At 35.9% G+C, this 16,076-nt stretch overlaps 1 protein-coding gene and 1 long non-coding RNA gene across 2 annotated transcripts; one reads left to right on the top strand and one right to left on the bottom strand.

The window, feature by feature from the left end:
• Window positions 1-3,849: 3,849 nt before the first annotated feature.
• On the bottom strand, window positions 3,850-4,767 carry LOC135430109 (uncharacterized). Its single transcript, XR_010436555.1, has 2 exons — window positions 4,429-4,767; window positions 3,850-4,337 (listed from the first exon to the last, which is right to left on the bottom strand). It is a non-coding gene; the product is annotated as an uncharacterized LOC135430109 (long non-coding RNA).
• A 302-nt stretch (window positions 4,768-5,069) lies between these two features.
• Window positions 5,070-12,093, top strand: Gip (hydroxypyruvate isomerase-like protein Gip). The gene is made up of 3 exons (XM_064684661.1): window positions 5,070-5,101; window positions 5,398-5,573; window positions 11,751-12,093. Exons 1-3 carry the CDS (start codon window positions 5,085-5,087, stop codon window positions 12,047-12,049), a joined length of 492 nt encoding a protein of 163 aa, XP_064540731.1. The 5' UTR covers window positions 5,070-5,084; the 3' UTR covers window positions 12,050-12,093.
• The last annotated feature ends 3,983 nt before the right edge of the window (window positions 12,094-16,076 follow it).

Here is a 16,076-nt window from a genome sequence, read left to right as displayed (position 1 = left end):
CACGTGAAGGGAATGTAACTTAATTGAGATAATCTCAGCATCAGACATTGTATTAAAACAAACATTTTCAGAATGGAGACAGGCTTTAACGGCTATTCATTCACCACACTTTGAGACGATCGATCAATTCCCTGCACAATAAAGTTGAACGAAAAACCTTCATAGTCAGATATAGTTAAGTTTAACCATATTTCTGAGAATGCTTAAAAATTAGGCCTCTGACATTCCGATATCGAATAAAGACTAAGAAGACAAATTTAGTTTTTGTGGCAGGACCTTTGGGATCACAAATGATTGGGTACGAATTCTGAGAAACATTACTTTTAAATTTTGATATTTTACGGGTAAAAATCTAACCTAGATGACTGACAGTGCTACGTTAGTTCTTGAGTGAAGTAGGTTCTAATATGGGATCTATAGAGATTACTCTGGGGGATACAACAGGGGTGATATTAGGACAATCGCTTGGAAAGGGCGATATAAACAACATTAGGGATAAATTCAAGTTGTGAGGCACAGATAAAAGTGGTACCGGTAATTCGGTAGGGACTCAAATGTATATTTGCTAAGCAACTCAAAGCTCGAGTCGAAGTTACTCGAGAGTTGCTTAGCTACATTATTAAGTATTAAAAATTGATTTCTCACGGAATTATACATTCTGGAGAAGTCAATTTGCTTATCGATACATTTCATATTCTTACACAACTTGATGTAAGATTATTTTTTTAAATACTGAATTAGGCTTGGTATATTTTAAAAGGAAGTGTGAAGAAATATAACTTTACTTGAGATACTCCCATTATATCAGCAATTGTAACCGATAAAATTAGGGGTTCGAGCTCTGAAATAATTACCATATTTCTTGAAAGCAATGTTTCAAATATATAAATATTCTATGCATATATGCTTTATTTTTGCATTTTTTACTAAAATGTTTACTGTGTTTGTTGGTTTGTTTATTTGTTCCTGTATCTTTGTGTTAACAGTTATCTGTCTATTTTCTAAATCGATGAACTCTTTCTATATTAATTTAAGTTTATAAAAGTCGTCAAAATCTGGGGTCTCGACTAAAATTTTTAAAGCGGTGACTAGCAAATTAATGCATCTAGCATGTCGATTAAGAATATTTACTCTAGTCCAGTATCTGCAGTCGAGTATCTGCTTTATGTATGACTGAGGGAAATGATTTTTTAAATCTTCTGTCTCCTTTTTGTATGGTTCAGTACATAGGTTAGTTAGTTGCCTGTTTAAGGAGTTCTTCCAAATTTAAGCCTTTGTTCCGTCTTGAAGCAAGTTCAAAAGACGTAGCGTCTGTTGTTAACTCAAATGCTTTCTTATAATCTGTTGTATCTGGAAACATTACATTTTCAGACGGAAGAACCAAGCTTCTCGAATACCTGACACAGACTTTCGTCAGTGTTGACTGATATTTTCTATGACTCTCCGGCGTCATTTTTGCATTTTAAGATGTCTCTTTTTGGTTTTGCTATATACGCAAAGTCCTTAATATATAAATCTATAGTAACTTGCCAGTCAAAAATGACCTGACATTGAACAGTATGGTTGAAATTTCATAGTCACGAATTGCTTGAAACTTGTTAGGGCATGTTTTTATAACTCCACGTGAAACAACGATTTCCAAATAGTCGACGATTTCTTTAAAAAAAATGCGATTTTTGGCAAATAATCTACAATTAATCTAAGTCTGTCTGCAATGTGTCTAAAATGGTTATCCATTTTCTCTGAGCTCATCTCCAATGGCTCTCTATAAAATACTAGATCGTTTTTTTCAATCTAAAAAGAAGTCTGCAAAACTAATATTTTTTATTGCGTATGGAAAAAGCCGTTTTTCCTTGCCTGAATAAAGACAAATTTTAAATCAAAGGTCGTAAAATATTTGACTTGCCGAAATTTAACAGAATGGAGACTACATTGGGGTTGTTATTGGGTATCGGGATGGTCGCATTCTACCATCTTTTAACAAAGCGTATATATCTGAATTTATAAAGTCTGAGACGCCCATTGGTGGTGGATGGATGTTTTTTTTGAGGTATATATTTTCATTTTCTTTCCGGATAGTACCAATGATATATTTGTTGTATGGGAGTGCTTCATTTGGTTCTGCGAGGTCGCCCGTTCGCTTTCTTAACATCAGCTGGCATTTTCTGTTACGGCTTGGGGTTAGTTAGTTGTTAGATTCTTGTGTTTGAGGTTTAGTAAAACGTTAGTTTGCTTAAGTAATTCAAATCATTATTCCGTTAAACGTTGTAAGCTTTGGTAAAAGGAAGCATATCGTATTTATGTTAAAGAGGTTCATCACACACTTTTCGTTTGTGACATTGTAACATTGTTTGGTTTAGAGTAGTCTGTCTGAACCGAGATGAGTTGTCGATGTCCTTTGACTGAACTTCTTGTTCTTCTACATGTAAGTCTAGTGCGAAGATTAAAACAAAAAATTGGTTGAAGGAATTTTTAAACATTTTTGGTTGACACAGCACTTAATGGGTGATCGTGTTAATATATATACTAAATTGTGTCTCCTTCTAAGCATTACAAATTTCAAAGAAAAATTTAAGTATCCTCTGCACATATATTCCATACACAAACTTATTTTTTATTAACGATTATTTCTGTTTAGCCCTATGGAATAGTAGTCCGATGTTGATAAGATACAATAAATGCCGGGCTTGGTTAGGTTCAGAAGAAGAAAGTTTTTTATCTAAGAACTTAATTTTTCGACCAAGGTTCGAACTCGCAACTAACCGCACCACTTGCCGCCGCCTCTACTCAATAGCCACACCATATAAAAAAGTAAAAAAATTTCCCTCAGTAAGTCTCGAATTCGCAGCAGACAGCACTTCCTCCCGCCGCCTCTACCCAACAACCACACCAATTATTAAGTCTTAATAAGAAAAAAACAAAATAAAATAGCAGCACAGAAAACAATACAATCGTAATTGCAATGCTGTTGATAGAAATCAAAGAAGACGCGCATTAATGTGTGCATACAGAAATTCTTGCAATTTGCGCTAGCTGCCGCAAGCAAGTGGGCAGCCGAAACACATTTTCTTTTGTGTTTCTTACCCGATCTTGATGTAATTTTCATCAGTAGATCTTATTGTACTCTCAAATATTCGTGTATTCTCACAATTGCATTTAAATTGTGGCTTATTGAGCAGCATATATAAATTGGTATATTTACTTGATTTATAGCTTTGTGGTAGCGGGGAGGCGGTGATGGGATAAAATGAAAGATACTGATATATATATATATATATACTATGCTAGAAGCAACATATCAAGTTTGGTGACTCTAGCTCTTATTATATACCCAATTTGCTAAAAAACGTAATTTCGTTATTGATTTTTATCGATTACTTGGGGCAAGGGGCAAGTTATCGATTATCGGAAACAAACTCGACCTACAGCTAAAACTTCAAGTCTCTAGCTCTTATAGGTTCTCAAATCCTTGCGTTCATACATACGGACAGACGGGCATGGCTAGATCAACTTGGCCATAGATGCTGATCAAGAATATATATACTTTATGGGGTCGGAGATGCTTCCTTCTGCCTGTTACATACATTTCCACAAATACATTATACCCTTTTTACCCATTTTCAATGGGTTCAGGGTATAGTAAGAGGCACTAGTCGGGAGTTCCTGGCTGCAGCATATCCTGAACCTCCTTCTACCAACACCATATGCAGCTCTCGCTACGAGCGCGTTTGCTTTAACATAAATAAAAAGAAATATGTTTCCTCAATTAAACTAAAAAAAAAAATAAAAAAAGAGTTAAAATATCAACATATATGCACAGCACACAATACAACACAAGCGCAATTACAATGCTGTTTATCGATTTAACAATCTTTTTATTTTTTTATATGTTTTATTTTGCTTGTTATATCAGTGCCTTCTGATCTCTACCAAGCGATTAACTAAGGGAAGAATGTATAGTTACTAGTGTGTAACTTATATGATATTTACAATGAATTTATTTGCAATGATGGGGAAGGATATGTTTAAATAATAAGCCTCGAAGGTAGGTCGTCGGGGTGTAGCCTTTGGAGGCGCCTCTCTCTGATGGGGTCAGCCAGGACCCTGGCGGCCACGTTCGGCTGCTTCATCAGCTTTTCGGCGTATCGGCTGCTGCTGAAGCAGTTTAACTGATCTGCGACCTTTGTTAAGCTGAGATCGCGTTCGATGGCGTCCGTTGTCACGTTCCATAGCAGGCCGGCAACCTTGCGTATATACTACTTACTGTATATACTATACTTGACCTGTATATACCATTCTAGAAGCTAATTTGGTGACACTAGATTTTAAAAGATTTGCTAAAAAAATATGATTTAGATATCAATTTTTATCGATTACTTGGAAGTGGGGCAATTTATGGATTATCGGAAGCAAACTTGTACTACGTACCAACACAAGTCCTAGTTCTTATAGGCTCTGAAATCCTTGCGTTAATATTTACGGCGTCGGAGAGACTTCCTTCTATGTGTTACATAAATTTGCTCAAAAAATGAAACTTTTTATCCATTATCTATTATCGATGGGTTCAAAGTATAAACAGAGAGACGGATATATAGATTCCGTTGTTGATACTGTTCAGAATGGTTGGAGAAGCTTGTAGTGTATTTATACACTTATATACATAACTCAACTTGTAACACTCTGTTGCAAGTCTAAACAAATATAAATATATACAGTCAAGCGCATAGCATAAATATGATCGTATATATGTATGCACATACATACTTACAGTGCTGCGCAAATAAGTAACATGATGAGCAGGCCAAGACAGCGTGAGACCGTTGACCGACGGATAACCGCTGATCTTGCACTTTAGCCGCTCCGAGAGTGAGCGCCCTTATGAATGACTACACCCGCTCTCTCTCTCTCTCTTTGTAGCTGTTAACCGATAACAGCGTAAGTATATATGTACATACATGTATCCGTAGGCTAAGTGCATTATATTCACTTTGAATAAATTCATTATAAAGAACAATGCAAACCAGCACTGACGTGCTCTTGTCAATCAAAGTGAACTATTTATAACACTTCAAAGTGGAACATTTATGACAATACAATCAAAGTGGAATTTCATTATTACAAGCTTATTTTTTATGTTTAACACATTTATTACAAAATTATTATAGGCCTAACCATACACTCCGTTTTTATTCTACATACATTTTCTCTCCTTACATAAGCACAACTGTTGCAATAAAATCGGGCATTTGTTTGTACAAATGCATGTTATAGAAGATGGGCTTTCTTAGTTAGGTACTCTCAACTAGAGCACTCAGACTTTTCTGTTCATAACTTATTACGTTAAGTTAGCATGGTAAAAACTAATAATGTTTAAAAAGTAATGTTTTTTTTTTTCAGAATTCATTTGATGGCAGGAACAGTAAATAACAATTTGGAAAATGATCATTTTAAAACATATGTGTCTAATTTAAAAAAAGCTTCCGAAGATTTACAATTGAATAATATTGTTGGCCTCATTGAACCGATAAATAAATATGCCATTCCATTATACTTTATGGAATCCTACACAAAAGGTATGGTATTCAAACTTTGAATGGAATATTGTATTTTGTTCTGTAAATATTATGTGAATAATATAGTATAATACAAATATTCACCCCAGATAAAACAACAATTGTTGATTTTTATGGTGAGACTTTAAAAACAAATTTCATGTTCAGAGGTGAGTCTACGTCTTTAATTATTACTCGAGAATCTTACAGCTGATTTAAAAAAGCTTTTCGCTTTCTGAAAGCTAACGAATATATATCTTAATAAATCTTGCACAGTTTTACATTAAAATAATTTTTTTGCAACAAAATAATTTTGTTCTGAGAATGATTTGATTTTCTTTGCAATATTTTTATTATGATTTTTTTTTTACCTTAAAATGGCTGCATCTCTATTTATAAAACTGTTTGTCCTGACTGACTTACTGATTGCTGATCAACGCACAGCTAAAAGCGTAGCTGCTAGAAAGCTGAAATTTTCACTGTTATTACCTTCTGTGATGCAGGTGCACGTTAAGGCGGGGTTTCGTAAAATTCCACCCGCGTGTGTGGAAAATCCCTCCTTGGTGGAAAATCCTTCCTTTGGTGGGTGACGTTTCGCGCTCAAATTTATTTTTAATGATCCATATAAAAAATCATTTGAGACGTGTTTCACACTTTTCGCAGAATCCAATCTTCTTCGGTAGAAATGCGATTCTACGATTTTTTGGTGAAATTTTAAGTCGTGTCCGATTTATTAATTTTTGTCTTGTTCAAATTTATTTTCAAAGGTCTACATATGAACTTAATGAATACGTGTTTTAGCGACTGGAAATTCCACCCACAACAGTGGTTAATTAGAGAAAAACGGTTGTATGAAAGTGTTTTGCTTACCATCCGATCGTCTTCAAAATAATTTTCAAAGATCTTTGTAGAATTTATTTAATACGTTCTTGGGTGGCAAATGCGGGTTAAATGTTCAATATTCTTACCGCAAGACTAACATGGGTTTAAACTGATGGTTCCAACACTTGGTTCTTTATTCGATGCGATTAAAACATATTTTTAAATAGAAGTGGAGATCAAGATAGGTAGATTTCAATTTTTCACGAGCGTGTACTTACTGGAAAGTTGTTATCTAAAATGTTTATCACAAAACGTTCCACGGGCAAAGCCGGGCAATACCTGCTAGTCTAATATATAAATCGTTCAAATCGACGGAGAGCCAGCGAAATTACAAGATTTTAAAGGTATTTAAGTTTTTGCCAGATAGATAAACTTAAATGTGTTAAAATTATATACTGTTTTTATGCAAGTGTACGTAATAAGCAGAGAGGAGATATCTTCGACTCCATAGTATATATATTCTTGATCAGCATCAATAACCGAGTCGATCTAATGGTAAGTTGCTTAGCCCGCGTCATTTAACAATTTTGATGAAATGGTAATGATTAATTATGGTGTATTAATAAACGCATAATTAATGGGATTATGTTAATAATTTTTCTTATATTAGACTTGCCGAATATTGAACACCCTTCTAACAAAATATTTTGCCACACAAAAGCTGATTTTTTTTATAAATGCCGGGCTTGGGCAAAATGTCTTGAAAGTTGTTCACACAGAAGTGCTGCCACCAATGGCAGCTATATGATATAATTGTCTGATCCGGTCGGTTCCGTCATATGTAGCGTAACAGCAAAACCAACCTATGCAACTATCCAAGGCGAAAACTTTAAAACTGAGAGACTAGTTTAAAATGAAACAAAAAGACGGATATGGCTATATCAACTCAGCTGTTGATGCTGATCAAGAATATATGTATAGTAAGTTATGGATCTGAGACGTCTTCTTCTATGCGGTACACAATTCATGACAAAATGTAATACCAGATTTAAGGATGTTGGAAAAAAATTCGTCATATTGGGCTGCATATGTATTAGAAAACATGGTCGGTTATGCCGTCTTCCGCTTGTTTAAGCTTTATTGGGATGGATAAGCCTTTGTCTTTCTGAATATTGAATCTTGCTGTATTGTAATAATCCCATACGTGCTGATTTCCGAAAAGCTCTTACTTTTATCCCTTATGGTCTCTCAGATATAAACGTTCATTCAGATAGACAACTTCATAACATAACCTCTCACTTTAGCGACTTAACTTAGCAGCAGTCCATGACATGTGGAATGATAAATGACATATCGGAATCGTGAGAGTTCGTGTCACATTTCTTCTATATGATCAATGGTATAATATTTTAAGAATTATATTCTCATTTTCAACTTTCTATATATATATATATATATATATATATATATACTTAGAAACGGGGTAAGTTATCGGAAACAAATTAAATCTGCGCAAGCACTAGGAGGACCTACAGCTAATTTCAAGTCTCTAGCTCTTATAGGTTCTGAGATCCTTGCGTTCATACATACGGACGGACGGACGAAGGGTATAAAAACTGTATGATGTCAACGCACATGCTTACTTATGGTTTCTCCGGGTGCTAAAGTTTAAAATTAAAAAATTAGCATAAAAGAGAAAATATTTTTAAATTGCTTTAAAAATCTATTATAAAAACATTAACCTTTTTATGACATCCAGTTCAATTCCTGATATTTGAGTAGTAAGTTAATCATTGTCGAAAAACCTCCGCGATCTATTTTCATCATTTTTGTTTCCATAGCCGTGTTTGTTGAATTTAGCCCGATTTCCTCCATGAACTTCACTTGTACATCCCTTTTATTCATATTTAACTATTTTTTCGACACTTTTAGCCAAAGTATCTCTTCCAAATCTTGTTAAATTATACTTAAATACAATTATATTACAAATATCAACAATGATGTCAGAATAGCAATGCGGAGCAGGTTAGTTGCAGTTGATAATAGTTGAGGAAATAAAAAACAGTGCTTCAGAAAAACGCTCAGAGTTAAACTTGTACCAAAAAAATTAATATAAACTGTGTCTTCAAAATAAACGCAACTGTCAAACAAAGCTGATGCTCGTTGGATCAAGACGATCACAGCACTAAATTTACAATGCATAGACATATGAAACAGCAGAATAATCGAACCACGATAAATCGCAACGAGTGAGCCCAATGGTGCCTGCGACCATTTTGTTATGCCCAGAGAGAGTAAGAATGCCGAGAGTGGCAGCCCAACGCCGGCCTCGAAAGCCGAGCGTTCAGTATGAAGCCGTATCTCGTTCAGCGCACAACGTCACTGTGGCTGATGCCTTTTGCTAATATATGTATGTTAGTTTTAAATCCTTACAGCCCAAATACATATGTGTGTATGAATGTGCAGAGTTTGCCTCGGTCTCGCTCATTGCTTTTGCGCGCTTGTGTGCATCTCTTTCTCCCTGCACAGCTTCTCAAAAAACCTCGAGATCTACAAACAAACATATGTTTGTGTTGTGTGGATGTGCGGCGTTTGTCGCGAGCCAGAGATATTTTCTTCAATTGTGTGCCCCTTGTGCCTGTAGTAGCAAAAGGCACACACATTCACATGCCCTATCTTTTTGTTCTTCGTCCAGCTTCGGCATAATGAGATTTTTTTTTGTATGTTTTATTTTTTCTAATATATTTTGTTTATTTCGAAATCTGGTATCCTGTTACTCTATGTTAGCAACTTTTATCAGAGTGAAGTGACACAAGGCATAATGAATAAAAAAAACGTGTATGACCCAAATGAAATATTTATATTTTATATTCATATTTTTTGTTTACTGTTGGGACCCATTTTGATTAAAATAAAAAAAAACCAAAGTCGTATTTCTGCAAGGCATGCACACATGCCAACGTTCGGTACCCTTACCCTTACAACAAGCATGGAAAATAGAAATTTGAACATGAACAGGCCAATCCTTTTTATAATATCACACTACTGCTCCCTCGATGAGTGTGCGTGTGCACAAGTAGCAATTCGCAAAAATTGAACATTTTCAATTTTTGTTCTTTTCATAGAATTCTTCGGCAAGCCGACGATGAATTACCCTTGCAGAAATACGACTTGGCTTTTCTTTTATTTTAAGCAATATAGGTCCCTACAGTAATCGAAAATATTAGAATATAAAATATTAATATTTCATTTGGGTCATTTACGTTTTTTTAAATAAATCAGATTCTTCTCATTATGCCTGACTGGACCAAGAAATACATGATAGAGCATTTGAATGTGTGTGCATTTTGCTACCACAGGCACAAAGGGCACACAATTGAAGAAAAAATGTTTGGCTCGCGACAGAGGCCGAGATCTACATATGTATGTTTGTAGATCTCGGGGTTTTTTAAGAAGCTATGCAGGGAGAAAGAGATGCACACAAGCGCGCAAAGCAATGAGTGAGAACGAGGCAAGCTTTGCACATGCATACTCTCTCGGGGCATAACAAAATGGTCGCAGGCACCCTTGGGGCTCACTTGTTGCGATTTATTATGATTCGATTATTCTGCTGTTTGATATGTCTTTGCATTGTATGGTTTGTGATTACATTTATTTACAATCTTCGATAGCTTACCATTCATTTTTACGAAATCGATAAGTATAAAGATAGTTAGGGTTGCTACCATATTGCGTCACCTATCAAACCTAGAGTTACAAAGTTCTAAATGTAGGTTCTTGTATTTGCCTCGTGATAAATTTGTGAAAAACCAATTATGATATGGTGATATTGGATTCTTTTATATAGACATTTGTATGCTTTGCTTTCGAAAACACAGTGTATGTCACAGGGGTAAATATAAAAGTGTAGGCCTTTTCTGTCGCTAGCTTTGTCGGTTTTCTTTGCTTATATTTTTGAAGCAGTCACAGCAGATTGGCGATAAGGGCTTACAGATTTATAGTCGGCAGCAAAGTCTGTTTATGATAAAGCCAGGAGGTTCGCGAAAATGCTATACAAACAACCTGACTCTTGTTGCCTACATATTGCTGTTGTTGGGTGTGTTTGCATTAATAAATTCTTCCTCTCCATACGCTAGCATTAAATTTAATTTCCTTTACCTAATTTTAGAATAAATTTCTGATTTTTCATATTGACAGTTAAGTTTGGTTAGGTCAAGCCCCTTATGTCTATCTCATTTTTATGATGCAGTTGGCAAATCGTGAAGCTCAGTTTATATTGCTGGGACGAAGCCCGGTGCTCTTTGAAGACGTTCGGTTAAGGGATTTTGTAGGTCTACAGAAAATGGAATATGAATTTCTAAATGCTGATTGGTTTTAGAAAAGATGCCTTATTGTTTGAGTTTGTTGTGCATCGGTCAGGAAGATCTATAGAAATCCACAGAGATATGGCATGTTGATTTCTGTTACCGTCACGATCCCTAAAATGAAAAAAATGTCTGGCTTGGATCTTACAGCTGGCCCCGGGTAGAATTATATTCTCAGGTAATGATATTCTCAGGTAATGAGGGAAATGGTTCAATGTTGCTCTGAGACTCATGTAGTATATTTCCTTACTTCCTTAGCTTCACGAGAGTTCATTTTTTTCCTGAGACTCATGTAGTATATAACCTACTCCCTTAGCATCACGTCAATTGCATGAAGATATCGCTTGAACAAACCTCACGGTCGGTTAGTTGCAAATATAAATTACATTTATCTTAACATGGCAGATACTACAACGGCCAAGAAGTTTGAATGATTTGCTTAAACGTGGTTTGCTGCAGTGTAGGAAAATATATTTAGAGTAGAGTGCCCATATTGATATGCTCGCTTCACTTTATTTAGCTTAGAAAGATAAGTCTGTTTTTCGAGGGCAGGCCAGATATTAAAACTTTTAAAGAAGCTATTGAGCGCTCTGCAGTAATCACAATTGTATAACTTTGCTTTATGGCTAAACAAAGTATCTGACTAATGTCAACCCACTTTTGGTCAAAATGAGTCGATATCTTAATGCAATCATTAGCTATCAACTAAATTATTTCCCTAGCTTTCTTAAAGCAACACGGTATATAGCCCTGTCGCTTAATGTAAGTAAATGGTCTTAACAGGTTTGATGTTTGCCGTTAAGTTGGGTCAAGCGATGGCTGAGTGGGTCTCCTTTAAATAGCTTACTCAGCTTTCTCAAAGGTTCAACGTCAATAGTTGGTTAGGTACGATTAAAATTAAGTAAGTGAGACTAAAATTAATATAACATTATTTTCTTAATAAATGCTTATATTGCGAATGCTTAACTATACAAAGAAGTCTTATCCATTTATTATGTTTTCTTATTTACAGCATCAACCGTTCTGAGAGAAATAAAATCTAATAATATAAAAATTATGGTTGACCTATATCATCTTCAACATATATGCGGGAACTTCACTAAAACCTTAGAAGAATATGGGAATGTAATTGGACATTTTCAAATTGCCCAGGCACCAAATCGAAATGAGCCAGACACGCCTGGCGAACTTAATTATGACTATGTTTTTAAAACTATACAATTATTTGGCTATGATGATTGGATCGGTTGTGAATACAAACCGAAAACAACAACTGTCGAAGGATTAAATTGGATTAAGAAATATCTTTAGCTTTTGATTATAAAGAAAAATAATATACATTATTAAAAAAGTAATTGCAATGCATTAATTATTCCGGGAACTTTGGCTACCCGACCGCATGTGAATGTTAGAAAACTTTTCAAGGATGTTACGAGGTGCCCCTCAACTTTTCCGTTGAATCCCCCCTACCTCTTCCTTTTAACATGCATCTAGTGTATCCGTTGAATCCCCCCTACATCTTCCTTTTAACGGGCATCTAGTGTATCCATCGTTGCCCCTATTAGGCACCTGGACGCATCTTTTTTCGGTTCTCAACAGCTTCTTTCTCGAGTCTAGTTAATCCTGTTTCAGCTTTGTTGCTAGGTGCTGAAAGTATGGATATTGAAGCCGTTAACAACAATGTGGCTTTGATCGATCTTGATGTCTTAAACTATTTTATAGGTTTTATAGCTGACGAATGCCTGGGAGCGATATGTATAAGCAGAACATAGCTGCACGCGCAGTAACAAACTCGATCTGCGCATGGACTAGGAGGACCACAAGCTAAAATATTAGTCTCTAGCTCTTATAGGTTCTGAGATCCTTGCGTTCATACATACGGACAGACGAACGGACGGACAGACGGACGGACAGACAGACGGACATGGCTAAATCGACTCGGTTGTTGATGCTGATCCAGAATATATATACTTTATGGGGTCGGAGATGATTCCTTCTGCCTGTTACATACATTTTCACAAATACATTATACCCTTTTTACTCATTTTCAATGGGTTCAGGGTATAAAAACAAATTTATAAATGTTAGAAATATTGTAAGGGTGGTGCGCTTCTGCCGATCGCTCAGGTAGAATATATCAAAAACGAACGAATACAAATTTTGGTAGGAGCGCGATTGTCGCGCTAAATTCTTAATTTCAAAGCCTAAAATAAAATGTAGACATCACACCCCTTTTGAAGTTAGGAAATGTGCTGCTAATTATACTTATTGTAATAGCCTCAGTAGACATTCTTCTGAAGCTATATCTACTGCACAAAAAAGGCACTAAGAAAACGTAACATCAGTAGGGCTTGCGACCTTGATAAGGTCAAAGCAGAATCCATAAAGAACAATTTCCTACTAGGGGAAGTTTCACATTGGCCCCAAATAGTTGAGAGAATAAAAATGGAAAGGTAAAATTTCGAAAAATCATACAGGTGCCTTAATAAAAGCGCACCAGTTTTGCGACCGACTATAATGAAACACAATGAGATCCATTTATATGAATACAATGAAATCAGGAGTTTGCTTAAGGAAAGTCAACATAAACTCAGAAGTTTACACAGAGTCAAAACTTTAGACACTTTACAACGTCTAAGGGATAATCTGGTAATCTTAAACGAAAAATATCCTCTACAGCTTTATTTACCATCGGTATTAAAAACATCGGTAACGTTTGATCCGTTACTTTTGGCACAGCCGACGGTGGACGAAAAACTAGAATCATTTAACAAAGTAATCAAGCCCCTATAGACTTTCTAGATAAAGCTGCGAGGCAAATTCCTATTCGACGGAAAGCACGACAATCTACAGATTTTCTCGATGCGCTCGAAATAGTTGATTTGATTGATTCGAAATTATCGTCATTGATTTCCTTATGAAATACAACAGTCTGATTGACATACCCCCTCAAAATTGGTTAATAGTTAATAGGCAAATTAAGATTAAATCAACTAAACCCAATCAAGAAATAAAAAATGGTGTATTTATTGGAGCGTGTATTACAGATTCAGCAAACACTTACATACGACTTTTAAACACCATAATAAATCAACAATGATAAAATCGAAGACTTCGGAAATATTTCTTATGAGTCCCTCAGTAAATATAATATTCTAAGCCCTTTTAATGTCGAAAGACAAAATCACTGAAAGAATTTCAACAAATAACTTCTATAAACAAAAGTTGAGTCTAAAAGACATACCCATAAAAAAGAAATTAAATCTTAGGTAGTTAAATTAATACTTGGAAATATCGTTGAACCGAATACAACAGCCCACTCTTAATGATTCCCAAGAAACCTTTACTAGGTTCCACTTACAAAAGAGGGCGAATAGTAGCATATTAACGTCAGATTAATACATAAATATTGGCTGACAAGTTTCCACTTCGAAGGATAGATGATATTCTTGATCAATTACATTCCACAAGATTGAACTTCATAAAGATTCTCAAAATAGAAGAGCATTGGCTCCTATCGTTTCACGCGATTACCATACAGATAGCTCCAAACTCAATCCAGCGAATGATGAAAACAGCATTTTCAGATCTTGAATCTTCTCAAGCGTTTCTATATATGGTTTTTCCGCAAAGCACATGACTAAAAACCTTACAAACCTTAAGCTACATCCAGAGAAATGCTCATTTTCATGCACTTTTCTAGGTCACAAGTTTACTGACAAAGGTATCGTACCAGATGACAAAAAATTCCATGTCATTGAGGAATACCCAGCACCAATATGATGTATTTTTCATTTATTACAGACCTTTTATTAAACATTTCTCGGATTATTCTCGTCACTCAACATGTTTATGTAAAAAGAATGTAAAATTCGAATGGACAGCTGAATGTCAGTCAGATTTCTACTACCTAAAATGAGAATTAATTAGGCCATCATTGCTACAATAGCATGGAGGCAATACGCCACAGATGCTTACGTACTTTTCAAGCCGTACGATGGCTCCGATGGATCCGAAACAAAATTCGAGGACCAGCAAGAGCATTACTAGTTTCCCACAATACGGTACACTTTGATGCCATCATAGCTAGCTAGCCATGAAACTATACAAGCGTCCTTACTTAACGAAGAAGTTAGGGCAGACGAATTGCATGTGTTCATTTCAGATTTGAAAAAATCCCTAAAAACAATTGTTTTTCCGGCACAGCCAGAAGATTTGCCATCCGCTTTGGCTCTGGCCAGATAAGCGGAGGCCAGCATTGAGCGAAGCGCTTTCTCAGCTTCCTATGCCAAGGTTATAAGAATCGCTCGTATACCAAGCACGGCAAAGGTAATAGGGAGGAAAAGAACCCACATTTTTTTAAAAGGCAGCAAAACAATAATGCTTATGAAGAACATAGTGGGAAGGAAGGTCAAGTGGAGCCCTAAGAACCGAACGAGGTTGATTCTTCGTCTGAATATAGACAGCGCACTGATGATGGGAAATCCCAAAACAATGGTGCACAGGCCCAAAAGAGACACAACACGTCAGACCGTGCAACAGGGCCAAGACGCTAGCGTGTTAACAACATCGCTCAAAGCTTTCTTGCTGACCAAAAACAGAGCTACGATGAGACAGCGTCAAACGCTTTAGCCAGTATAGACGACGATAAGGATTCCATAGCCTACGGCTACTGTTTATTAAACGACAGTTAACTGGGAGAATTTGAAAAATTTTGATGGACACAGGCGCGGTTAAAAACTACGTTAGGCCCATAAAGGAGCTAAAAAAAGTAGTACCAGCCAATAATCCCTTCACTGTAAGCTCAGTTTATGGCTCCAGTAGAATTCAAAACAAATGTCTTTTGAAGATATTTGGTCAGGATTCTCCCTTTTTCATTCGAGACACGCTGACCTCATTTGACGCTATCATAGGCTTTGACCTGCTAACGCAGGCTGGAGTTACGTTAAGTCTGCAAGCCAGCACCTTAACATATCTAGATAGGAGAGACATATCTAGATTGGAGAGTTTAACTGTGAGAGTTTAAACTTCACTAATGTCAATGACATTGTGGTGCCCACCTCGGTCAAAAAAGAGTTTAAAGACATGATTATAAAAAGGAAAAAGGCGTTTTCGACCTCTAACGAGGCGAGCCCCTTTAATACTTCAATTGTCGCTACAATGCGAATAATAGATAATGAACCAGTCTACTCGAATTGTAACCACACCCCATGAGAGTTTCGGAGTTCGTAAGCAATGAAACTAAACTATTGCTAAACGATGGCATAATCAGGCCATCAAGGTTGCCATACAACAGCACAACAGCATCTTTATGATTCTAGCAAACTTAGGAAAGTCA

Source organism: Drosophila montana, unplaced genomic scaffold (assembly GCF_035044405.1).
Source record: "Drosophila montana isolate Dmon_TW-CO22-7 unplaced genomic scaffold, ASM3504440v1 contig_2907_1, whole genome shotgun sequence".
Taxonomy (NCBI): Eukaryota; Metazoa; Arthropoda; class Insecta; order Diptera; family Drosophilidae; genus Drosophila; species Drosophila montana.
This window is presented reverse-complemented; position numbering and strand designations above follow the sequence as displayed.

Coding starts and splice junctions, on each gene's coding strand:
- Gip (XM_064684661.1), top strand. Junction 5,574..11,750: donor TATGGAATCCTACACAAAAG/GTATGGTATTCA, acceptor TCTTATTTACAG/CATCAACCGTTCTGAGAGAA.